At 39.8% G+C, this 25,261-nt stretch overlaps 3 protein-coding genes across 4 annotated transcripts; all 3 read left to right on the top strand.

The window, feature by feature from the left end:
* The first annotated feature begins 63 nt into the window (after positions 1 to 63).
* Positions 64 to 8,993, top strand: LOC119739249 (dehydrogenase/reductase SDR family member 1-like). 2 transcript variants are annotated; one of them, XM_038214108.1, is made up of 10 exons: positions 64 to 219; positions 1,521 to 1,650; positions 2,020 to 2,090; positions 3,979 to 4,038; positions 4,096 to 4,122; positions 4,769 to 4,848; positions 6,185 to 6,317; positions 7,088 to 7,231; positions 7,514 to 7,580; positions 7,808 to 8,993. In XM_038214108.1, the coding sequence occupies exons 2-10, from the start codon at positions 1,530 to 1,532 to the stop codon at positions 8,020 to 8,022; spliced, it is 918 nt and encodes a 305-aa protein (XP_038070036.1). In that variant the 5' UTR covers positions 64 to 219; positions 1,521 to 1,529; the 3' UTR covers positions 8,023 to 8,993. The 2 variants fall into 2 exon arrangements, with proteins under 2 accessions (XP_038070036.1, XP_038070035.1); XM_038214107.1 differs by having other exon boundaries at positions 65 to 219; positions 3,979 to 4,122.
* Positions 8,994 to 11,618: 2,625 nt separating this feature from the next.
* On the top strand, positions 11,619 to 15,826 carry LOC119739153 (dehydrogenase/reductase SDR family member 1-like). The gene is made up of 8 exons (XM_038213984.1): positions 11,619 to 11,857; positions 12,275 to 12,339; positions 12,832 to 12,975; positions 13,133 to 13,212; positions 13,308 to 13,440; positions 13,812 to 13,961; positions 14,542 to 14,608; positions 14,850 to 15,826. The coding sequence occupies exons 1-8, from the start codon at positions 11,743 to 11,745 to the stop codon at positions 15,062 to 15,064; spliced, it is 969 nt and encodes a 322-aa protein (XP_038069912.1). The 5' UTR covers positions 11,619 to 11,742; the 3' UTR covers positions 15,065 to 15,826.
* A 1,117-nt stretch (positions 15,827 to 16,943) lies between these two features.
* LOC119739166 (dehydrogenase/reductase SDR family member 1-like) lies at positions 16,944 to 21,757 on the top strand. Its single transcript, XM_038213999.1, has 8 exons — positions 16,944 to 17,210; positions 18,027 to 18,088; positions 18,520 to 18,663; positions 19,411 to 19,490; positions 19,773 to 19,905; positions 20,048 to 20,194; positions 20,661 to 20,727; positions 20,911 to 21,757. The coding sequence occupies exons 1-8, from the start codon at positions 17,096 to 17,098 to the stop codon at positions 21,123 to 21,125; spliced, it is 963 nt and encodes a 320-aa protein (XP_038069927.1). The 5' UTR covers positions 16,944 to 17,095; the 3' UTR covers positions 21,126 to 21,757.
* Positions 21,758 to 25,261: the final 3,504 nt, after the last annotated feature.

Genomic DNA, 25,261 nt, shown 5'->3' with positions numbered 1-25,261 from the left:
CCGGAGCATAATTGGCCGCTTATATTCGTCTGGACTCCTGCATTATGTAAACAATTCCACGTGCTTATGCAATTTTTCAGTCTGAAACTTTCTCCATCCATTGTCCACGTTGTGTTATGTTCTGCTTGCAGACATACATGTACATGACATAGCGAGTGTTCCAGTGTTCCCTTTGCTGGTGGTACGGTGGAGTTGTGGAGAAACATTCCAACATTTCTGGTAAATCATTCTTTTAATATAACGTTTATTCATAGATGAAACTTAGTGGTCGACGACCATGGTACGACGTTCACGTTGCTACATACTCCTAGAACTATAGATGTAGAAGCCCGCAAAATTGTCTGCAGCACAAAACACTAATAAAGTACAAAAACGTCCATCAAAATGCAGACATTTCACACAGAACCGCTGCACAGTTTGCCCCTATTCTCCGTATTTTACCTCTTGACATACTCACGTATCTTGGGCACAACTAACATAGGCGGATTCTGTCGGTTTTTAGGCCAAAATGATGAAAAATATGCCCTTTCCGCACTGAGCCAACCGAACACTTGAAACGTGCACGCATATGATCGAGCGATGATTTTCGGTTCGCTCGGAGCGCGCCGCGGGGGGTACGGTATATGCACTTGTACGCATGCACATACTATCATTTCGCTTGTACCGTACCCCCCGCGGCGCGCTCCGAGCGAACCAAAAATCATCGCTCGATCATATGCGTGCACGTTTCAAGTGTTCGGTTGGCTCAGTGCGGAAAGGGCATATTTTTCATCATTTTGGCCTAAAAACCGACAGAATCCACCTATGTTAGTTGTGCCCAAGATACGTGAGTATGTCAAGAGGTAAAATACGGAGAATAGGGGCAAACTGTGCAGCGGTTCTGTGTGAAATGTCTGCATTTTGATGGACGTTTTTGTACTTTATTAGTGTTTTGTGCTGCAGACAATTTTGCGGGCTTCTACATCTATGAGGCTCCGCTCACGCGGAGCCTCATAGTTCTAGGAGTATAGTTGCTACACACATGGAGAAATTTTATTTCTCCATGCTACACAGTACAATGTATGCAGCAGCTGGCCATATTGTGTGCGCCGCCAGCGCGGGATATTCAAGGAACTTTGCATGGCCGGCCCCAACTAAAGTTGTAAACTTGTAGTCTGAGTATCAGATATTCACGTGTGCAGAGCCACGACAAGGGGGGATGTTCCATAGACTAAGTCGGTACTGCCCGAAATTATTTAATAGTTGGGAGTGTCCCAACTTAATTAGGGATTTGGCTTAATGGGGGGGAGGGGGGGGGGGGGCTCGCAACAAAATTCAACGTTTTTACTTTAAGAAGTTAAAATTTTGTCAAAAAATTTGTCCAAAATTCGAAAATAGAAGTGTAGGTCAGACATGTGAAAATAAAACATTTACAAGTAGTTTGGGGAATTGCAAAAGTAAAGAATTTCAACTTTTTCAGCTGGTAATCTGAGTATAATGTAATAACGGCAACATTTTGGTACTTTTTATGTTTTTACCAGTATCGTTTGATGAATGTTATGGCCTCTTCACTAACGGGTAAAGTCTGCCTGGTGACTGGTGCCAGTCGAGGGATTGGACGAGGCATTGCACTGCAACTTGGCGAGGCAGGGGCAACTGTTTATATCACAGGTAAAATAGGAGTTGGAGACAAAGTCTAGCGAACAATATCAGTGTATGAAAAGAACATGTACTTCCATCAATGGAGTAAAATACTCTATAAAATTACAATTCTGTTATTGGACAAGCTGTATTCATTCCTTGATTAAGCCCCCCCAAAAGAGTTCTGCATCCGATAAGGCATTCGAATATAGGTTAGGCAGTTAGGGAGTTTTGATTGGCATCAAGTGGATCTGGGTTTTATAGCGTTTCATTAATAATCCCTGAAATTTTCAAAGAATGTTCCCGAAATTGCACACGGTAGATTATTTTTTTCCGTTATATAAGTCAACTGACCAAAAGATGTACACTAGTCTTATCAAGTATCTGCATTTTCACCAGGTCGAACTCTAAAACCAAAGTCAGATGATACTTCAGAGAAGCAGCGTTCCCTGCTGAACACTGCTGAAGAGGTAAAACTATGTTATACATTGTACTGTGGGAATCCACATTTATAAAATGTTGGTTCACAATTTCAACATTTTAGTCAACACTTTGTAGAGGCTGCCACCTGCCCCAGTATGTGTGGGGCAGCAAACAGGAAAAGGGTACAATTATTAAACTTCTATGGGAAATTTGTAAACAGATTTATATTTAGCCTTTGTTTACAGCTTTTAAGATGTGGTGACAGTACTAATTGTCCAATTACTGTACCAGATACTCCTCCTGTCTGGCGCAGTATTGTGTTAAGATTATAACAAGGTGATAATTTGCCTTTTGTTGACATTCCCTTTGATACTGATCTTGGCTATTGTCTGATTGAATACTGATCTTGTCTCCATGGGGAGCGGGTCCAGGTACCACAGATTAGCACAGACCAAAACATCCAATGCTTAGGCCAAAAAAAAAAAGTCTCCGGTTTCTGGTGTGCGCGCGCGTCGCCGTAGCCATGCGCGTCGGCAAAATGAAAAAGTTTTTTTTTTTCAATGAAACATGATGTCTCAAAACCGCCAAACTCACTGGTTTGACTGGAATCCTGCTGCTGCACAATTTTAACATGTTTTTAGATTGTGTTATGGTCGAGAATAAGCTTTATGTGGCCTCTCTGGACTCCCATATATTTGCACTAAGTTTAGTCGGGCACCATTTGCAGTCATCAGCCGACATTTGAAGCAAAAAAATCAAGTAAAAAAAAAAAAAGCCGCGTCGCCGCACCACTTTTTGGGCAAGCTCCATACCAGAAACCGGAGACCTTTTTTTTTTGGCCTTACTGTTCCATAGAGTTAAATATACAAAATGTTTCGCCTATCCTTAGTGAACACTTGCTGGCTACTAATGTATTCCTTTCTATGAATGTCTGAACTGGAAGTGCCCCATTTGTATGAAATTCAGATTTTCGTCATGTTTTCTCATACTGAAAGATATTTTGGACACTGTAAGGTTTCAAGGAGACTCAGAGTTAGGATATTCTCTATTAAAATGAAAACAAGGAAGAATTGGAAATGATTTGAAATAAAACATGTTATCCAAATTATGACGTAAAAGTCCAGCTATTACATTTAAGCAAAACGTTATGCTGCCTTTATTTGATACAAGAAGGTTTTAGGTTGGATGGAAGTTTTGGATTCCATGCTCCCTTAAGTTTGGATGAGAAATATAATATTCAAGGTAACATGCAATGTAGCAAACATTGAAGTAATTTAGCACAGTGGTGGATCCTGGATTTGTGGCTGATGTGTTTAAGTAAACGCATACAGAGACCAAAAGCCTTACGCAGTGAACTGAGATTTGCAATAATGTATGACATTATTGGTTTTCCCTGCCAAGCTGTATACATCCCTGTCCAACTACTCTAATTTGTAAAAAAAAAAAGAGGGATATATTGATAAAAAGTATTCCCTTGTAGTGTGTATTGTGTAGCTACATTGAAAAGGTTGTGGAATGCTCGAAGACATTTCCGTCATTTTTCGGGTATATGTAGCCTAAGGTGTGATGAAATAAAAACAACTATTGTGTCTGTCATGAAATAAGTTGGGGGCAGCAAACAAAACATATTAAATCGTGATGTAGTCCTGTTTATTACGTCACGATTTACTATGATTTGTTTGCTGCCCCCAATGATGACTTTTACACATTGCGCGTTCGGGTCGAAACAGGACCTGAAAAACTGCTCTCAAAAGTACCTTTTGTACTCATTTCATGACAGACACAATACTCGTTTTTATTGCATCACACCTTAGGCTACATATACCCAAAAATGACGGAAATGTGTTCGAGCATTCCACAACCTTTTCAACAAATTTCCCTTTCATAAAACATTGCAATGTGTGCTTTTGTTTTCTTCTGTACATCGTCGAATAGATCGAAGCACGTGGAGGTAAATGCACCCCAGTGCAGTGTGATCACTCAGATGATGAACAGGTCCAGGAACTGTTTGATCGCATCAATAAAGAGCAAAATGGACGCTTGGATCTCCTTGTCAACAATGCATATGCAGGAGTCAAAGTAAGATACAATAGTTTGTAGTGTCATAAGCTATTGGTTTTTTAAAAATTATTTACAACATTATTTGCCATTTGTATGCGCAGCGATCAGTTTGCATAAATTTAATCCATGGTTGGCGACGTGTTTTGTTTGTTCAAAATTGCACATCTCTACTCTTGGTATTTTACAGGACATTCTTGTTTTTTTTGTAGTGGCTCTTGATTATTCAGGTTTTGTTTTTAATTTGCATTAAAAATAAATGATCAAAATGGGAGTATGTGTGCCTCTTTCTATATTTCTATGAATCCCATTTGTTTAATAAGCCAGTTCGGTATTTCAACTGTGTATGTGCACAATGATATGGGTCATGGGTCATTTGGGATAATCGAAGGCGTATGAATGCGTGCGGAGCATGAACGCATGCGGAGCTTGGCGCACGACGCTCGTGCATGAATTACAACCAGAATACTAGGCGTCCGCGTAACATCACTTCAGTGATTTTATCCCAAATGACCTTTGACCTGGACTACTTCATCGAGATACGGAACTGGCTTTTTAGTCATGTGATACATCTGGTGCCTTTTGAAGTACCAGTTGTATGAACAAAAAATCAAATGACCTGTTTTGGGAGAATATGTCATATATAAATGTAAATGTACTTTTGCAGGATATAATGGACAATATGGGAAAGCCATTTTGGGAGACGCCGTCATCTGTGTGGGATTCTGTTAACAATGTTGGATTGAGGTGAGGTTTGCAAATTGTTTGGTGATATTGTCATATTGTTTGGTGTAAGGTTATACAGGCCGAGTAAAACAAAATGAAACCCAAATGGCAGGACCAATTTGTGAATGAAGTTTTGCCTGTAGCACTTTCAAAATCTAGGATATAAAAGCCCAATCAATAAGCTTTCTTTAAGTACAAGAATCATTCAAAGCACTCAAATACTTTTCAAGTTACAGAATTTTGAACACAAACACCGTTTTAAAGTTCTGTCCATGGATCAAAAAAAGGTAAATGTTCTTTCAGCAAAACGAAAAGATTTCACAAGCATCCCTATGAGAATTGATTTTGTTTTGCTGAAAGAACACTTAATATTGTTCGTATTTTTTAACCTTCAATTCAACGTGTCTACCCCTCCTTTCAACACACGGTCAACAGAGGCCGTACGATGTTTGACAGCTTATTTCACAAACACTGAATGAGGCAATCTTGGCAATAATGTGTTGTGATGAACATAAACTGTAGTGATGAACATGAGGGACTTATTGAAAGCTGGAAATCATCGTTTTTGAAGATGCAATAGTGACAGTATTTAAATTCATGGTTTTACCCATACCTATTATTGTTATACAATTTTACCTTTCTTAGTTCATTTTTTCAACACAACTGCATCCTCTTTATAAATTAAAGCTACATTCCATCATTTGCAGCTATCCCAAAAGTAACTGTCGTATTTTTTTTGAAAAACATGCTTGGTTGAAAAATAGTAAGGGAACTAAACTCCCTGTGAAATTATTCTTTCTGGCAAGCTGTCATTTCGAAGAAATCAACGAAAGAAGGCCTTTCCAATGGTGCGTCTTAAGACGCACCGTAGGAAATTTCCGTTGGTAGTTCGTTGTTTTTAAATTCGGCAAAACGCATGCAAGTGTTGGCACTATACGCACACGCGCGCCAGTTGCTATAATTCGTCGGATCAGTGCTTGACATCGCGTAGCTCCATGCTCAGTGAGAACGTGTCTCGGACGCTGAATTCAGGCCCAATTCAAAACAGGATTCAGCAACTTTTGATTTGAAATCGAGATCCTAGAATGTTGTTTGTCTCGAAATATACAGCTAAAACTGAGCTGAAATTTCATCAGGTTAGTTGTTCAGCACCCTTCTTTAGATCTTGAGCACTTTTGTTGCTTCAAACGAACAAAATGCACAAATTACAAATGATGGACTATACCTTTAAATTTATGATTTTACCCATAACAATTGTTGTTATACAATTTTACCCTTCTTAGTTCATTTTTTTTCAACACAACTGCATCCTCTTTATAAATTAACAGATAATGACCAATTTTTTTTTTCCTATCAGGGGTCATTACATTGCAACTTGGCACGCTGCCAAGATGATGGCACCAGTAAAACAGGGGCTAATTGTCAACATTTCATCTGCTGGGGGCATCGGTTACTTATTCAATGTCGCTTATGGAGTTGGAAAAGCAGGGGTGAGTAGAGAGATGCCAGTTTTTTTTTATATTTGTACCTCAGAACTGGTGTGTGTTTGATTACTAGAGCACATTAACCATTCATTCCCTTACACAGAAAACTTTCAAACAGTATTTGAATCAGACATTTAAATCAACGGTCTTCTTAGAATACATTGATACAATTTGGAGAGAATTTTACTGGCGAGTTCTAATAATGCAATGCGAGAGTACAAGTGTGGATGCATAAATTGGGTTTCATTAGCATCGAAAAAAGTGCACTGGCACAACACGTGTGCATTCTTAAAGAACAGAGCGAAATGAAACATTCATTTACTGATAGTGCATTTCCCTTAAAGCATGCTGGCTTCATTTGAGCATTGGTTTTGGATACATATGCAGATATGCACTTACCCACACAAACACTGTACAAAATTTAAACCTTTTACCCAGCAGGCCACAATGTATGATTGAATTTGCTTTCTATTGAGTTTAAATAGCTCTGTGGTTTGTATCCATGCTTAAATGATGTTCTGTTTGGGATACTCAATGGGTTTTTAAAATAAAAAGGTAATTTTCACCCTCCCCAAATACTTATTAACTAGGACGAGCAAGCTGGTGGCAGGGTCCTGAGCCCCAATGCCTACCAGTTGCACCATTGGTGAGAGAAATGGTTGTGAAAATAAAATCAGCGGTGCCTGAACAGTTTCCCCAACTTACTTGTAGTTTCCACAGCTTAGCCTCAAATCTCAATATCAACCAGAGAACTTGACCCATGTTTGTTTCTGTAGTGTGACCGGATGGCCGCAGACTGTGCCATAGAGCTGAGAAAGCACAACGTTGCCTGCATCTCACTGTGGCCAGGCGCTGTCAAGACAGAAATGTTCCAAGAATTCTCGGCTTCAGATAAATTCAAAAGCATGGCAACGGGCCTAGTAAGTACACAGATTGTGGCATAGTGTTTAATGCTCGTGTTTCAAAATTGTGTAGGTTTTTCATTTTCTCTGTTTTATTGCCCCTAGCTTATATTTTCAGGGTTGGAAGAACTAATGTCATTGAAAAATCTTGCACTTTCCCAAATATAATTTGCTGATCTTTGTCTCTCAATTGTTATTAATGTTGCACAATTTGACGAGCAGATATCCGTATGCCATATTGTGTACAGGATGCTATAGTGCGCATCTGATTAACACTAAGTGTCGAATTCATTTTTGCAGCAAGTAGCGTTTGAGAACGGGGAGTCCGTGGAATATGCTGGCAAGGCCATTGTTCATCTTTTACAAGGTAAGAAATAATGAACTTAAATAATATTGAAACGAAATGCAAAAATAATGGGTTCATCTGTGAAAGCTATGAATTATGACTTATGACTTCCAACAAGTTTAAATATCACTCAGTCTCATAAGAGCAGTCGAGTGATCAATCTTATGAACATGTGCAAATACATGTACAACAAGTCACAAGTAAGGCGTTAAGTAACTTGGGATGAACATGACTTCCTCCACTTTCAGATAAGAACATCATGAAGAAGTCTGGGCGGGTCCTCTTGACTGCCGAGCTTGCTGGGGAGTACGGGTTCCAGGACATTGATGGGACTTCACCGGTCAATTTCAGGCAGATTAAGTCCCTTTTCGTGGTGACTGGCCATCCCTGGCTAGCTGCCATCACGCCGTCATTCGTCAAGTTGCCTTACTGGTTGTGGACGGCTTCAAGTAGCAAGTTTTAGAAGTCACACAGCGTTGCACTCTAGTTTCTAGTAATGGATCACATATCATATCACAAGTCCGTCACACATTAGTCATAATTGTCAACCAGTCCCAAGCCAATTCAAAAACTTTTAAATGAATTGTGATGATGGCATTGCTTAAAGTTCATGCCTTGTTACGTTTGACTTGACTTGTGAATTGACTTGTGATTTTAACTTGTGATCAAATCATAGCTACCTTGACGACAACACTGAAGTCAAAAGGTTTAGAATTTTGTGTGCAAAATTCCCTTTGAACCTCCCTTTGCCAAGGGCAATGATCCACCGCATTGTAGTTTTTTTAATAATAATTTATATATTGTTTTAGCAAATTATTTCTTTCCCTGTGTTGTCATTGAAATGCTTCTGTGATAAGGGAAATTATTACATACAGTACGACTGTTCATTGTTATTTTTAATATCCATTCGAAATTGATAGTTTTTAAATCACAGTGTGCCTGATTTAACCATTAAGTGTGTGAATGGACAGTATTCTTATCTAACTTTTTGATAATTCAACTTTTTCCTCAAATAATCCAAACGTCCCAAATTTGTATTTTAATGTTTAAATTGAGACCAATTTTCCCACCGACATTATTGAAATTAATCTGAGGTAATGCAACCATCAGGCAGCTTAAATCAAGTATGTAAAGCTAAAAAAAATTACCAAAAAATAACTTTCTGCAATTTGTTTCATCTGCAAATCTGCAATTTGTTTCAGCAAATATTATATGTCGTTGATGATATTACCTATGGAAAAACGAACTGATTGTTGTCCTTATATTGTAATTCGAATGTCTTTCTTTTTCTTTTTTTTTCGTTTTTAATGTGATTTTAATTCCATTGATGATGTTGTCTGAATATACAATGCTGATTTTCAGTTGTAAATCTGATATTTATATTGGATGTTTTATTTATTTCAATAAATCATTAGAGAATCCTCCAAAAGAAAATGCCAGTAAGACGATCAAAGGTGCATTATTAAGGGAATAAATGTGTGCTCCGGAGGTTTTTATCACTCGTTTAATACCGCTTAGAGTCTGGGTGCTGATAATTACCCGAGCCGGAGGCGAGGGTAATTATCAGCACCCAGACTCTAAGCGGTATTAAACAGAGTGATAAATACCGACCGAGCACATATTTATTGCCATTCATAAATACCTTATCCGTAAAGAAATATTAAATAATTCGTTCAAAAAATCCCGATTTTGTTCAACAAGTTCACTTCATGCTTTTTGAAACATCCCTCTAGCAAAATAATGGAGTGTTCAGCTGGCGAGTAAGATGTAAACAACCCTTTTATGGAGATTGACGCGCGCGTAGCATGTTCTGCGCGTTGTCGCGCAGAACGCACCTGGGGCGTTGCGTTTTGAATTTAGAACTATAAAATTCTGACTCGCTTGTAGTGTTGCGCATGCCTACGTGAGGATTGTGAACGTTCAACCAATGAAACGGTAAGAGGCACTGGATTTTTAAGAGTCCACATTTTATTGTGACACTGGAAAAGTGTTTAAGACCAACTAGCCATGTCTATATCATCCGTCTAAGACCGGCCACGTGACGGGCTCTCGACCAATAGGAATAGCTAAACTGTCTGAGGTATTTATGAATAGTTTATTAAAGTCACTCTGTAAGAAGTAAAAGGAATGTCATTTTTTTTAAGATAGATACATTTATTTCGAAGCTGCATAAAGGCAACCTCGTCCCCAGGGTGTCGAACAGTACGCGCCCATCACTACCTGCTCTCTCACCCTGGTATTGGATCATTTGCATGTGCAAGATTTTTGAACACGTATGCAAATGAGGAATAGTGTGGTGCCTTGGATATCCTTTACATTAGCGTTTGTTTTTGTATGCGGTGTCTGGGGTAAAAACAGAGTCAATTCGTCGCAGCGCGAGCACGGCGTGAGTTACGAAAACACGATTTTTTAAATTAAACTGTTACGATCTTATCGAGACAACATGCAGTATCACATTTCATATTAATATGAACAAACTGGAAAGGAAATTAGTATTTTCGAGAAGGCGTGGACGAATGATCGCGAAAACACGTACTGCACGTTGTGATTAATAACACCAAGTACACGATAAAAATCCATTACTAGCCAATTGCGGTATCGAATCAGGATACAGGAAGAAAGTTTCCTATCCAGGGTTTACTATTGGAAACGAGGTTGGAAATAAAGTAAGCACTGGGGACGAGGTTGGCATAAAGGATGATACATAATTTATTTCGAAGCTGCATAAAGGAATGATACATAATGTTATATATTCAAATTGACAATTTGACATAGTACATGTAGTATTTAATGTTTAATTATAGGAAACATATACTCTTTATTTTGACTCTACTTTTTAATGATTGAATGTATGAATTGTATTTAAAACAGGACTGTTTAACATTTAACAAAATTAATACAATTTTTCAGATGTCAATAAATTGTTCCAAAAGTAATCAAACGTATGTCCCATTTTTTCCCTTTTGTGAATTTTTTTTGAGGAGTGAGTTCATTCAGTTAAACGTTATATAAATATATATTTTGTGAGAGAGTTGTAAATCGGAATGAATTCGGTAACTCAAAAAAATCAGCAGAACACTGACAATAGGTTCTCCTAAATCACCCCACTGACGTTCCCGTCATGCCTGACGATGGTTGACACACATGTACAATGTTTCTTCCTACGTTGCTTGAGCCCTCACCGCCTGCTCTGCCTGCAGTGCTTCGCTTGTTCTCCACGCCGTTCTGGTCTCGGTCAGCTTGTGCCAGTTTGACCCTTGCCCGGAGAGACCTATTCTTTCTTGAAGGCATTCTTCTCCTTCTTTCACGCTTGCACGGCGCCGGCGTGAAGTCAAACTGGATGATGATGCCTAGCGGCGATATCCAGTCAACTTTCTGAGATTCTGAGATTGTCTTTCCAATACTGAGGCGGGAGACCTCATTATTTGTTTGGGCAGCCCTCATCGAACAGGCTTCTGCGTTTCCAGGGTGGATCAAAAAAAATATTATGACTTCACACTTCTTTTTCTTTTCTATTTCTTTTCTTTTATTTCTCCTTTTTTGTGGCTTTTCCACCCTTGCCCCATCCTGGCGACGGTCATGATTGTCAGCGTAGAGCAGATCAAAGATGACGGTCAACAGAGAGCGTTTTTGTTTCAGTCTGGTTTCCTCTGAAGCCTGCTTCACCACAAGGCCAAACAGCAATGGAGCAAGAAAAGTCGAAAAGTTGTAATCTTTCCACTCAGTGGTACCTCATGGAAACTGCGAATGAGGAACACCAACTTGCTTGAGAAACTGTCAAACGCGGCGGCGGGGAAACAAAACTTTTGGCGCGGCCTCATGTCACACCCCGCCATTCAAATTGGTACGGCGACGCTTGGTACAATCCATTATATACAAAAAAAACCCACGTTTTGTGTAATTTTTTTTCTCTGTCACACAGAGACATTTTTTTAACCTCGCAGCCAAAGATCCTAGGATCTTTGCTCGCGGCCGTGAATGTCCCTTCGAGGCCATCATACTGCCATGTCTAGCATCATAGCATTCTAGGTTCATCAAGGTCGTGATACTGTAGCAAATAATAGCACGCATACGGGACCAAGTGCGCCGTGCTGTATGTTGTATGTACTTGTACTTTTGGCCTACTCAAATTCAAAAGTTCATGTTAAGTTTCCCTGGTCCTTAGGCCCATCACAAAACTGCCATGACTAACAAGCGACTGGCAGGCAAAGTTTGCCTAGTGACTGGGGCTAGTCGGGGTATCGGTAGAGGTATAGCCTTGCAGCTCGGTAAAGCGGGAGCAACAGTCTATATAACAGGTAGGCCTGTATAATTGATTGAGTATGATCGGTACAGGTGTATCGTGCATGGATGATATTTGATAATAAGCTATATGTATTCGCATTATTGCCCGACCCATCTGTACCGTACAGCTGGCTATACCACAAACCATGGATTATATTTTGGCTTTAAACCTATAGGCGGATCCGTAATGAATGAGGCTTAGGCAGTATCATGGGTTTATCTGGCGGGGCGGAACAGTTCACTTTTTTATTTGGTTGGGTTTAAAATGGAGGATATAGGGCCTATAGGCCCTAAAAGATTTTAAATTTCGTTGTATAACTGTACTGTATGTAACAAATATTTGTGTACTTAACAAATATTTGTTTATTTATGGAATAACTGAATTGTTCATGAATCCGATAATTTTCGACCTGTATTGTGTGTGTATTCAGGTCGCACGTTGGACCCGACTGGTACCGAAGGCTCACGGGGCTCCCTTAGGGAGACAGCTGAAGAGGTAGCAGCTTTATGGAATATCAGAAATTAATCCTTAACCCCCCCTTCCACTAAAACCCAACAGGTTCCACCACAGCGATCACCATCACGATCAAAATAAACGAGCAATGCAAACGATCTGACATGACTTGTATAGACATTTTTCGAAATATATCAAATAATAAATCGTCTAATCTTCCACATATTTCATACACCCTCCTTTAGTCTAGTAGGAAGATAGGGTTCCCATGCACCCCCTGGGTATATATTTTTTTTAACCTACTTTTTTTGTAATCCTCAAAGTGTCTAGTGAACGGATTTTGATGTTCCCAAGATCAAATATTGTCCCATGGGGTTCATTTGGCGGCCATCTTGGATTTTGACGAAAATCGGTAATTTGACATAACTTTTAAACCAGGCATCACAGGAAGACAAATAAACATGTTTTCCCGGGTAATCTGGGCGTGAGGAATCGATTACAAGTGTTATTTGTATAATTTGGCGGCCACTATAGGTGGAGGCACGAGGCGGGAAATGTATCCCTGTACAGTGCGATCACGCTGATGACGAGCAGGTGGAAAAACTGTTTAACCGCATATCCCAGGAACAAAATGGCCGCCTAGATCTCCTTGTCAACAACGCCTATGCAGCTGTAAAAGTAAGTATACTGTCAATTCCTTTTTCCCTCAAGTTTTGGCTGAATTGTTAAACACAGCAAAACAGTAGCTTAGCCGAGTCAGAAGTGATGTTTTAAGTTGGTGCTTAAAGGTAAACCATGTATAATCTGGTTTGCTTTGTGTTTTTTTTTCTTTCAGACGTTGCTTGCGTGCCAAGGCAAAAAGTTCTGGGAAACGCCTCCCACTTTATGGGATGACGTAAACACTGTTGGACTAAGGTACATCTTGATTCCAACATCTAAAAATTACCAGTTGCATACAAAATTCTCCATAGAATTTAGTGAGATCGATGTTTGTCTTTTTTTTTTCAAAGGGGTCATTATATTGCCACATGGCACGCTGCCCAATTGATGATACCGGCCAAGCAGGGATTAATCGTCAACATCTCATCCATTGCTGGACTACGTTATTACCTCAATGTTGCATATAGCGTGGGAAAAGCTGCGGTGAGTATTTTTTCCCGTCCAATTCACCAAAGCTTTGTACTAGACAAACGACTCTCTATAGATTTTCCAATGTATACATTATCTATAGTTGGTATTCTCAAGAAAATCGCAGCACTACTTGTCCAAATCAAAGTTCTTCACGAGTTCATAAAGAGTATACCTTAAATTGAAATATACAAAATCATTTTCTTATATTATAATATTATGTGGTCGTATGGTCTCAAGAATTTATTTATCGCAGTGCTAGGTGTACATAACGACGTCACAACTTAGACCTTTTACAGCGCTCATGATAGTAACGCAGTATAAACGTCCCATATTGATTGGATTTGGTATTTAGGCCTAAAGACTCCGTTTCTTTTTCTTTTTAGTGTGATCGTTTGGCCACAGACTGCGCTCTTGAGATGAAAAAGCACAACGTTGCCAGCGTCTCCCTGTGGCCAGGCGCCGTCAAAACAGAGATTTTCATGGATCTGGTGGCCGCCACATCAGACACCACCAGCAAAGCCGGAAACACACTGGTAATTCTGATCTCTTAAAAGTCGCTATCCTTGGCACAATAACGTTGCGTATGCCACCAGTCAAGTCAAAATTAATGACAAGATATTCAAATTATACATGACGAAGGCATTTATTTGGCATTGTTCATCCTATGTTATACTCGTGGCCTGACCTGTTGGAATGTGATTTACATTTGACTCAATACTCATTGCAAGAGATCTTATTATTTTACGTAATATTATTTTAATCGTTAACCACAAAGCAAGTTTTCGTCGGAGCCCTCCCTTCTAAAAATTAATGTTCACCAATTCGTTTTGACTTGCACCATCTTGTGGTATGATCACAGTTTATTACTCTTCAAAGAACTTCAAAGAATATGTACGGAGCTTTATGGTGAAAATGCGAAACATCGTTATAAATGCTGGTTTTCAATAATGCTCAAAATATTGACGATTGATAAAGTGAATGCAGCGAACCAAAGGTAAAATGAATGTCTCCCTCTAAATTGATAGTCTTGCCATCCTTTGTGTGATCTAGTACAAAGGATGAGGAGCAGGAACCATAAAGATCATAATGGTTGGTGCAATTTTTGTTTTTCAGATTAATGTCATCAAAAATGGAGAGTCGGTGGAATTTTCTGGAAAAGCTGTCGTTCACCTGGCAAGCGGTAGGAATCCACTCAATAACTTTTTTGTTATAAGATTGAATTTTTGCTCGGGAGGTAACACACTGAGTATACAGTGTTTAAAACGTCGGTGAAGGGCAAAACCTAATTTGATTTAACTTTTTTGTTCAAATCAAAAGTAGAAAAACGTTCACAAAATTACATGATATGACTGTGTAGCGTGTAGAGAAATAGTTTGCACTTCAGTTACTTCGATTTCTTATCATTTTTGTTTCACATCTAGACCCGAACATTATGAAGAAGTCCGGACGGGTCCTTCTGTCGGCGGAGTTAGCAGACGAGTACGGCTTTACCGATATTGACGGCCGGAGTCCCCCCAACTGGCGGCAGGTCAAGACCATGTGCATCATGTCGGGACACACGTGGCTGGCTGCACTTATTCCTGGCTTTATTAAGATTCCATTCTGGCTCATAGCAGCGGGAAATAGCAAGTTGTAAAGATAAATCAAAGATTTTAAGCCCAACTTCAGCAAACCGATAACGAATTAAAGCTAACATGTTTTTTTTTTCTATCAAGATGTCGCATCCACGCGCCAGAGTTGTAACGAGTCACTGAATTTTGTTTTGGCGAGTCGAGTCATTTTAAGGAAGTGGCTTGGGTCGAATCATTAGGTCAAGAAGATCGAGTCGAGTCGAATTTATGCTCTAATAAATTGCAGAATGGAAGAAAGAACGTCAGGCACTAATTTATTATGAAGATCCTAAGACTGCTTCATGTTACTCAGTAGGCAGCTTCTGCTGGTCGTTTCTACCAAAGATCTACGTAACAGTTAACAAAAAGTGCAACTTCTGTTTTATCTCTGCTTTGGCTTTGAGTCTGTACGATAATTTGTGCTTTCTACTCAAGTCGAGTCGAGTCTTGTGATGAGTGACTCGAGTCGAGTCGAGTCATTTGCTCCCAGTGACTCGAGTCGAGTCAGTTACCCGTTGGGAATCGAGTCGAGTCGGGTTGCCAAAAATTGCGACTCGAGTCGGACTGGAGTCGAATCATTGACGTCGTTACAACTCTGCCACAGGCTGGCTCATGCAGCGCGAAGTATCAGTTGCTAGAATATTAGATAAATTAAAAAACACACGCAAAAAACACCAACAGTTCTTCGAAAAGCTTATCTTATTTTTAATTAGAATATCACAGCTGGTCTGGAGTAATTGGGATGGTGGTTTTGGTTATACTATGATTATGAATTAAATCATCCTCCCTTTTTATAGGAATAAATATTGCATAACTTTTGCTTTGTGATGTTCTTAATTGTTTTGGCTGTGAAAGTTTTTACCTCAATTGAGTAATTCTATTTTATATCACTGTCTGTATTTAACTTAATAAAACCGCTGCCACTTCGCTTCCTGAAAGTCTGAAACTGCAGCAAGTACATGCACGTCCATAAATTGATTTTTTCAGTTGAAATAGCACTCAAAGTCCTTAAAGAAAACATTTATATCCACTGCTAAAATTAAGTCAAAGTGTATGTAAGGGTTGTAGGCCCATTCAGATTATTGGCAAACGTTATATTCAGTAGTTTGCAAAAAGGAGTACATTTGAACTGTTTATTTCAATTTACTATAAATCGCTGTGAATTGAAATATTAATTCAGTTTACGATTTTGCATGATTGTTGTCAAGAAGCTATTTTTTTCTAAGGTGGAAGTAAAAAAAAACAACTGTAATAATGTGAAGTGATATGTATACATCAAAAAGAATTTAGATTTAATTTGTAGCTTATATATAGGCCTAGAGCGTGTAAATTTGCTTCAAAAAAGCTGCAGTTTTTGCCAAAACATGGGGACTTTTGGGAATGTTATAATTTTCAAGTTCTACGTTGCCGTTTAACATTAAAGTAAACCAATCTGAACAGGTTAAAATATGATCTGCAACACAATTGTGTCCCTGTGTCATTGTGTCAACTATTTGTTGAACCTTGGACGTCTGATAGTGCGAGCAAACTTTGCTTATACTGGCGTGTTGATCTTTTCGTAGTACCCTGGATGTAAAATCATTAATAAGTCCAAGTAAGGCAGCCTAGACTGAAATCTTTGAGTCTTCCGTGTTTTGATTAATAGTGTGGCGCTTAGGGCCTATATGGCGCTTTTATACCAAAGGGCTCATAGTGCTTCACATTATTGAATGGACCGTCTTTGTATGCGGATGTAGGTAGACGCCGATGCCGTGTTGCCTCAACCTCGTCCCCAGTGCTTACTTTATTTCCAACCGCGTTTCCAATAGTAATAGAGAGAGCAGGTATATAGTGATGGGCGCGTACTGCTCGACACCCTGGGGACGAAGTTGGTGTTGCCTTGACATGATATCGCATTGACCTTTTATCGACACAAAGTGCTAAATCTCAATGCGATAAACAGCTATTTTTGTAGTGGCTTTGCATTTTAAGCAGACACTCACTTCACGTAGGCCTACTATACGTCTGATTAAGGAGCGTTTTTGTAGAGAACGTTGTAGATTTTGTTTTATACAAGCATGGCGGATCGACCACTTGTTGGGAAAGTTTGTCTGGTGACTGGAGCTAGTCGTGGTATTGGAAAGGGAATTGCTCTACAGCTTGGAGATGCTGGTGCCACTGTGTACATCACTGGTATATTGTTGTATTATTTACATTTCGTAATATGAGTCATTATTGTTAGCTTTCATGCAGCAGAGTTGTAATATGACATGAGTCAATGACAAGACTGGATACTCGAATCGCTTTTTTTTTCAATGACTCGACTCCACTCACTTCGAGTCACTTAAAAATGTGTGCAAGACTTCTTTCGCCTCTTGTCAAAAGCTCATCAATGAAATAATTACGGTGACTGGTTGAAGAACATGGGCCTATTTGACCCTGGGCTTACAAAGATGGCTTTCGCTTGCAAGGCGCTCGCATAATAGGTCTAAACGTCTTTTGAGAGTTCAGCCTGGCGCTATCGTACACCCTTAACCAGACTATATACGGCCTAATGTTAAGATAAGGAATCACCCTCAATCATCATTAACTAAGCAATTAGCCTACACAGGGTGAGTCAAAAAAGCAAAACCCAAATGTCGGGACTATTGTTTTAGTGAAGTTCTGCATGTAGCACTTTCTAAATCTAGAATATTATGAAAACCTTATAAGCTTTCTTTTAGTATAAGAATCGTTCAATGTACTTTTAAACACAACCACTGTTTTAAAGTTCTATCCACGGATCACAAAAAAGGTGTGCGTTCTTTCATAAAGACCAAAACAAGGCACACACATCCTATGTACTACATTTAGAAAAAAAATGTGAAACATGTTTCGGTTTGGGCTCCACTTTTATTGACTGATGACCCGGTATAAAGGGTACGCCTTGAGATGTATCCTCACATGGTACGCCTCTGTTTCTCACTACCATTGACCCAATCATGCACACCCAAATTTGTCTTTGGATAGGTCGGACGCTTGACCCAGCTGGCGATGGGAAACCCGGCTCGTTGAGAGAGACAGCAGACGAGGTACTTACACCTCAATATTTTTCAAATAATAAAGTACATGTATTTCCAATCACTTTAATACTTAGTTCGAACACACATGCCCAAAGCCAATACGCCCTTAAAATTAAATTTAATTAAATAAAAAATCAGTAAGATTTGAGGCTTTGCATGGTGGAGATACTAAATAATGAAAGGTTTGCGGAAACACTATGTGCGAATAATTTCTCAACTAAGAGAATGGTTCTGAAAAGAACCAGAGGTATAAACTCTAAAAATAAAAATATCAAAATAGGACACTTTATATCCATGACAAACGAAGGACATCTTATCAAAATGAAATCAGATTGGAAAGGGTCCACGTGGACGGTCACTTCAAAAGGCAGTTGAGTTTACTTGATGACAATCACTCTCATGATTTGTGATTCTGTGAGTATCTGGAATTGTTTGAACAGATTGAAGGGCGGGGAGGCAAGTGTATTCCTGTGGAATGCGATCATGGAGATGATGAACAAGTCAAGATGCTATTTGAGAGAATCTCCAAGGAGCAAAATGGACGGCTTGACGTCTTGGTCAACAACGCCTTCTCAGCAATAAAGGTTTACTGTGTCGAATACATCTTCAATTTTCGTCATTGAACCCAGCCACTTTGAAAAGAATATCATACGGAGTGATTTGACGCAGTATTGCCCTTCTCCCCTTTCACCTGTTGTGGTTTGGGTTTGGGGAGGAGGGGGATATCGTTTGTGAGATGCTGGCGCATTCGTAAATTTCGCCAAATAACTAGGACCTAGAGCAGGGGCGGATCCAGGAATTTGTGCGGGGGGGGGGGGTTCATCATCCAAAATTGTTGAAATGTAGACAGGGTTTTTTTCTCCGGACACTTGGCCTCCGTAAAATAAAAAAACGGGGGGGGGGGGGGGGGCCTGGTACCATATTTCAATAGGGGGAGCTGTTCAAATTTGACAATTATTCACACTAGATTACAAATAAGTCCCTATCCAAGCTGTCCGTATTTTGCACAGGCGGACGTTATACCAGTCTCATTTTTTTTTGGGGGGGGGGGGGGTGTCAGAGCACGGGGGGAGGGTTCGCATTATATTTTAGGAATTTACATGAAAACTTTTTTTTGACAAAGCTCGGGGCGGGTTGACTCCCCCCCCCCCCCCCCCCCCCCCCCCCCCCGGATCCGCGCCTGGCCTAGAGTGGGAGACAGGGGGACCAGGAGTTGCGTCTGAGATTGGCAGTACAAGGGGAAACAATTTAAGAGCTTATCAATGTGTTTTCTAACGATAATTTTTTACTTTTGAAGTAATGACTTTATGCATTTTATTCATTGGCTGTAGGCGTTGTTATCAACGACTGGGGAGGCGTTTTGGGAAATGCCAGTGTCTATGTGGGACACGATCAATCGAGTTGGATTGAGGTAAAAAAATAAATAATAATATACATTATGCAGTTTAATATTTACATTATGTAGTTTAATATTTTTTTTCTCCTGATGAACCTACATTGTGTGGTTTATTTGAACGAACAATTTGTGGGCATCTACAACCCTCTTAAAAAAGGATTTTAGGTGAGGTTGCATTTACCTACAAGTAATAGTACAGTACAAGTTAATAGTACAGTACAAGTTAATAGTACAGTATCGACAGTAGCGGCAACTGTCAAATCTGATGATAGTTTTCCACGTTGTGTTCCCTTGCAGAGGTCATTACGTAGCTACATGGCACGCAGCACAGATGATGGTTCCTGCCAAACAAGGCCTTATCGTCAACATCTCATCATGCGGTGGTCTCATCTATATCTTTAATGCTCCTTATTGTGTCGGCAAATCTGGGGTAGGTAGTGGTTACCGCGGTAACTGTCTTTTTGACTCACAGTGTAGCTACAGGGTTTTTTTTACGCATATCATTATCGGGAAACCATCTCCACCATTCTGATAGGGTAAAGTTGAACTTACTATTCTTTTGGTTGGTTTAGTGTGATCGCATGGCAGTAGAATGTGGGCTGGAGCTGAAGAAACACAATATAGCCGTGGTGTCACTGTGGCCTGGCCCGGTGAAGACGAAGACAGTGCTGGATACTTGGGCCGTTGAGACCAGGACTGAGACCGAGAAAATGACCTATGTGAGTATGTAGAAAAGACACTGACAGACATGTGAAGGAACGGACTGACAGACGGTCGACCAATGTAGGCCTATATAATTTCCATAAAATGAGGAAACAATGGATCAGCCGATTTAGATTAACTCGTGTTTGAATTATGAAAAAGAATCAGTTCAGTCGAAGTTCGAGTAAAAACTCGATCTGTTCGATTGCGTTTCACTCTGAATCGTCTTGTCCTGAGTTTCAGAGGAACAAAGTGAACATTCAGAAACCTGCTGGGGTGGATCAGCTTTTGCTCAAGGGTTTGGGGTCGGTAAGCTGTCGGGGGGGGGGGGGTATCAGGCAAGTGATGCATTTGTATGTATGATTGTCCTATACGGCACGAGGGAGGGGGGGGGGCTAACACCCTAATCCCCCCCCCCCGAGCCACCATTTGAGTCATAGATTGACATAATTGATTTTTTAAAACTGATTTTGACTATAATAGGACTACGTCACCAAATATGGAGAGTCTATCGAGTACCCAGGAAAGGCTGTCGTTCACCTTGCCAAAGGTAAAGATGAGAAAACTATAGAAACTAAAATATAGGCCTATAATATGTGCATTTACATACACGTTTCTCTTTTCAAAAACCAATGAATAAAATGTTTTGTTATTACGCCGGAGAATTATGTTGTTTTTTTCAAAATGCATGATGCAATTGGGTCTACAACCAACCTTTTTTTGCTTCTTGTAGATCCCAAAATCATGAACAAAACCGGTCGTATCTTCATCACAGCCGAGTTGGGACATGAGTACGGCTTCAGGGATATTGACGGTTCAACTCCGGCGAGCCTTCGTCAAGCCAAGACCCTGTTCCTGTATACCGGCCACCCCTGGCTGGCTGCGCTGATACCCTCATTCATTAAATTCCCGTATTGGCTCATCTCACTCGGAGGAAATCACTTCTAAAAAGATCATTTTAACTCAGGATATAAGAGACAAGATCAAAATGTCTCAAACTTTGGCGTACCTCTGGGCTTACTCCACCCACCAGAACGTTTGGCCCCCTACATAAAAAGTAGGTTAAATTAGGTATTTTACTTATATTCGTTTTACACTTAGTTGTTGCAGTTCTGAGGCAAATGCAAATAAGTCGACGTTTGATAATGTCTGAAGAGTTTGTCACGCGAGACTGCAACTATACCGCACACAGGACTCAATAAAATGATTCAACATCGAATGTTCAATTCATTTCAATTCAATTCATTTCTGGCTATTTAAAAATAGTACCAATGAATTAGGAGTAAAAGATTTATACAATTTCGTATGATTAAAGGTTGCTTGTAATGTAACAAAATAATTTTAAAACAATTCTGAAAATCACTTTTCGGCATTAACATCGTTTTGATGTGTATGCACAGCAGTAGTCAATTATCTTTACAATTCTCTCGCCGACTGATTAACAGCTTCAAAAAATACCACTTTACTTTATGTATTTACCCGTTCGAAATGATATAACAATAAGAACTTGTGGCTTTGAAAAAAAATTGTTATTATGCTGTCAAAACGTTTGGGTGACATTGGTCTTATAAATACGATTGGAAGGATAACTCTGGCCTTGGTGATAATTGGTGAGTTTTTGTTTGTTTAGTTTCTCCCCTGCATTTGTTCGACAAATTGTATGTTTTATTTTCATTTTTTGTCTTCAGTTGGCGTCAGCAATTAACCCTCTGAAGAAGGATTTAGTTTTTTATTCCAAAACTAAACTCGGGCTGAATCCCCCCTCCCCCCCCCCCATAATTTCGTGGTGAAAACTCGAAAATAGCGGCGGCAAATATAATCATTGCAAAGATAAATCGGTATGAATACCTGATATTTGTTTGTTTGTTGGGAAGTCTTGTCTTTTCTGGGATCGTGCATGATTGCATTGCCAGGGCGGTAACTTGCCCATAATACTTTGCGTTTTCTCGCAAAATTTTGCAAAAGGCGCATATGCTATACGCCTGTTATACTGCAATATTAAAAATCTATGCTTTGTTTTTCCTCAACATGCTGATGATATCATCGTTTCTCGTCATCTTGCTGATATTGATGATATAATCGTTTCTCATCGTCTTGCTGGAATTTCAAATAAAAGGGCCTACATGTACCACTTCTAGTGCGCATACAAATATAATAGAACAAAAAGGTGTTTTGATGTGGCTTTCATGGGCCACCGTACGTAATATTTGTTGACTGATAGCCGTGCGGTTAACTACGCATGCGTACTGTCGTTGCATGGGGAAGCTCGCTTTCGAGTCAACTCGTACCTTGGGCGACTCGTACCTTGGACAACTCGTACCTTGGACAACTCGTACCTTGGACATCTCGTACCTTGGATAACTCGTACCTTGGACAACTCGTACCTTCAATTAAGACGACTCGTACCATCAGAATAAAAAGTAGAGTACATGTACACTGTACGTGCGCGACTTAGTGTGTGGTTCCTTGACTCCCAAACGATACGATTCTTTTCAAGTCAAAGTTAATTTCCTTCTCACAGAACCACATTCAAGATCTAATGGCTTTGCCAGGCAGCATTAGTTTACGCATTGGGCCTGGCGGGCCGGCCTCCGAGGGCGCGAGCAGCGGTCGGTCGTGCGCGGTACCGATGCCGGTGACTCGGAAGCGGCCGGCGGTTTAACAAGTACATGTACACCCAAAGTGTCGCTCATCTATTGAAGCGTCGCTCATCTATAGAAGTGTCACTCATCTATTGAATTTTATAGTGGAGAAACTTCAGATGCGGATTTGGTGTGGTTTAATTATGAAATACAGCCTAACCACCGTAACATCCTGTTTCCAGAGCGAGCTTTATTAAACTCTATTAAAACCAACCGACAAAATTTATAAAAATCAAATTTAAACATTTAATGTGTCTAAATAAAGTAATTTCTGCGTTTTCTTGTGAAGTCTAATAACCAAAGTATACAAGAGCAGTCAGTACTTTTAAATGATTCAGTCCTTTCCTAGTTATAAGTCTGAAAGTCTAAAATGTAAAAAAAAAATTCACAGTTGGTTTATTCATCAACTGGTTTATTCGAAACATTTACAAATTGGGGGCGGGGGTTTGGCCACTTTTTTCTTCATATATATATCATCTCAATGATGGTCATTCATTGTAGAAATGATGGTAAGACGTGAATCTTGGATAAAAACATCAGTTCCATAATATTTTCACGTAGCCTAAGTCTCTAAACGTAACGGCAGACTGCATCAATGTCACCGTGCACAGACGTCCATATTGACCGGTCAGCGCGGCGCAAGAACCGTGTCACTTTGCACGGATGCCGCGTGGGCCTGTGCATGCCGCGCACACAGTGCGTGTAAGCTGCCGCGGCCGGCTTCGCGCTAAATAAATTCCTCTTTTTGGGGGCCCGGGAAAGAGACCCCATACCAAAAAGAGATTCACCTTTATTTTAATAAGCAGTCCACTCCCAATGAGTTACGGTCCACTTATTTCAGCCTCGGATCATTATCCTGATTGACGGTACGACTTGTCTTACGCGTGATGGTACGAGTCGTCTTAACTGAAGGTACGACTTGCCGAAGGTACGAGTTGTCCAAGGTACGACTCGGTATAATGACGTCGAGTTGAAGGTACGAGTTGTCCAAGGTACGAGTTGCCCAAGGTACGAGATGACCTGTTACCGGGAAGCTCGAAGTGAACTGAAACGCCGAAGATATCAATTTAAAACATTGGAAACAATCGCGATATATAATCATTAAATAATGACAGACATGAAGACAGAAGTAGGCACCGGACAGGCAGATCCTAAAAATGTCCAAGACCTAACACAGTTTGTAAGTATGACTTTGTTTCAAGAGGTGTTTCGATCAACTGAAAAAGGTTATTCACAATCTGAGTTGTACTGCATCAGTTTCGTGAAAACAGGAGAAAGGTGTTTAGTTTTCTGCCAGGTCTGTAGCCAACACGATACGTTCCCTTTAGGAAAAATGTTGCAACCTGATGCTGTTTTTTTGTTTTTTTCTTCGTATATCATCTCAATGAAGGTCATTCATTGCAAAAATGGAAAGATTCCCATACCTGGCCATCACTTGTCACCCCATGCACAAACCAGTATGACTGAGACTGGTCTGAAAATTTTTAAGTCAGTAGGCCTAAGTGTTTTCTCAATAAATACTTCAATATTTTCCCTGCTAATTTTGACTTTTTACAACATATTACTATTACTTATTAGCACTTTCTGAAGGCTGACACTATTAGTATTACTAGTGATAGGTGAGTCAAGGGGAAAATTAGTGATGGCCAAATACGGGAATCTTTCCGCAAAAATGACGATGAGATATGAATTGGGACTGAAAAACATTTTCAATTTTGTTAGGAAATAATTGAAATACTTAGACAATTATTTTGACTCTCCATAGACTTTGTACACAACTGCTGAAGTAGCGTCAGGTTGCAACATTGTTTCCTAACGTTATGTTTTACAAAGAAAAGTTCACCCTAATCATCTGATACCTTTATAGGAAAAGGTAGTATCCAGACACCATTTCAGTGGTTGTGTACAAAGTCTATGGACAGGAGAATCAAGAAAATTGAAAATGTTTCTCACTCAGTCCCAGATACATGGCCTTATTCTTACACCGTTTGAGATCACAACAAGGGTGGGCCTCGTTACATTTCATTTACTTTGGAGGGTAATAATAATATGGGTAAAGAGAGGTGTTATGGAGGTCTAATAACTTATAATTGATTTGTTGCCCTCCACTAAGGTTCAACAATTGTTGCAGCAGATGCAGGACAACTTTCAGAACATGTCTGACAGAATCATTGGAAGAAATATCCTTTTCAGTGTAACCATTTTGTGTACCTTTGCTCACGAAGTGCTAAAGTTGTAACTTTGGCCTCCCAGGTCCTTTAAAATCAACCAAGGAGAATTTGGAAGAATTTGGAAGAGTTTTGAAGGATTGGGAGCCCGGCCACTACTGCCTTAGTACATAGAATTTGATCCCCTTTAAGTTAAACTTAAATTGTGCTATTGGTTTCTTACAGAATGGTACATGTAGGTTTTGGAGGATTCATGAGGTATTCTAGCAAATGT

This window comes from Patiria miniata, unplaced genomic scaffold, assembly GCF_015706575.1.
Source record: "Patiria miniata isolate m_02_andy unplaced genomic scaffold, ASM1570657v1 HiC_scaffold_30, whole genome shotgun sequence".
NCBI lineage: Eukaryota > Metazoa > Echinodermata > Asteroidea > Valvatida > Asterinidae > Patiria > Patiria miniata.
Note: the sequence above shows the minus strand (reverse complement) of the source record. Positions and strands in the feature narration are given on the sequence as shown.

Excerpts from the sequence above, each read along its gene's own strand:
- LOC119739249 (XM_038214107.1), top strand. The coding sequence starts at position 1,530 with ATGAATGTTATGGCCTCTTCACTAACGGGTAAAGTCTGCCTGGTGACT. Across the intron at positions 6,318-7,087 it reads ATGGAGTTGGAAAAGCAGGG|TGTGACCGGATGGCCGCAGA; the intron begins GTGAGTAGAGAG and ends TTGTTTCTGTAG. Across the intron at positions 7,232-7,513 it reads AAAGCATGGCAACGGGCCTA|CAAGTAGCGTTTGAGAACGG; the intron begins GTAAGTACACAG and ends TCATTTTTGCAG.
- LOC119739153 (XM_038213984.1), top strand. The coding sequence starts at position 11,743 with ATGACTAACAAGCGACTGGCAGGCAAAGTTTGCCTAGTGACTGGGGCT. Across the intron at positions 11,858-12,274 it reads AGCAACAGTCTATATAACAG|GTCGCACGTTGGACCCGACT; the intron begins GTAGGCCTGTAT and ends GTGTGTATTCAG. Across the intron at positions 13,441-13,811 it reads ATAGCGTGGGAAAAGCTGCG|TGTGATCGTTTGGCCACAGA; the intron begins GTGAGTATTTTT and ends TTTTCTTTTTAG.
- LOC119739166 (XM_038213999.1), top strand. The coding sequence starts at position 17,096 with ATGGCGGATCGACCACTTGTTGGGAAAGTTTGTCTGGTGACTGGAGCT. Across the intron at positions 17,211-18,026 it reads TGCCACTGTGTACATCACTG|GTCGGACGCTTGACCCAGCT; the intron begins GTATATTGTTGT and ends GTCTTTGGATAG. Across the intron at positions 19,906-20,047 it reads ATTGTGTCGGCAAATCTGGG|TGTGATCGCATGGCAGTAGA; the intron begins GTAGGTAGTGGT and ends TGGTTGGTTTAG.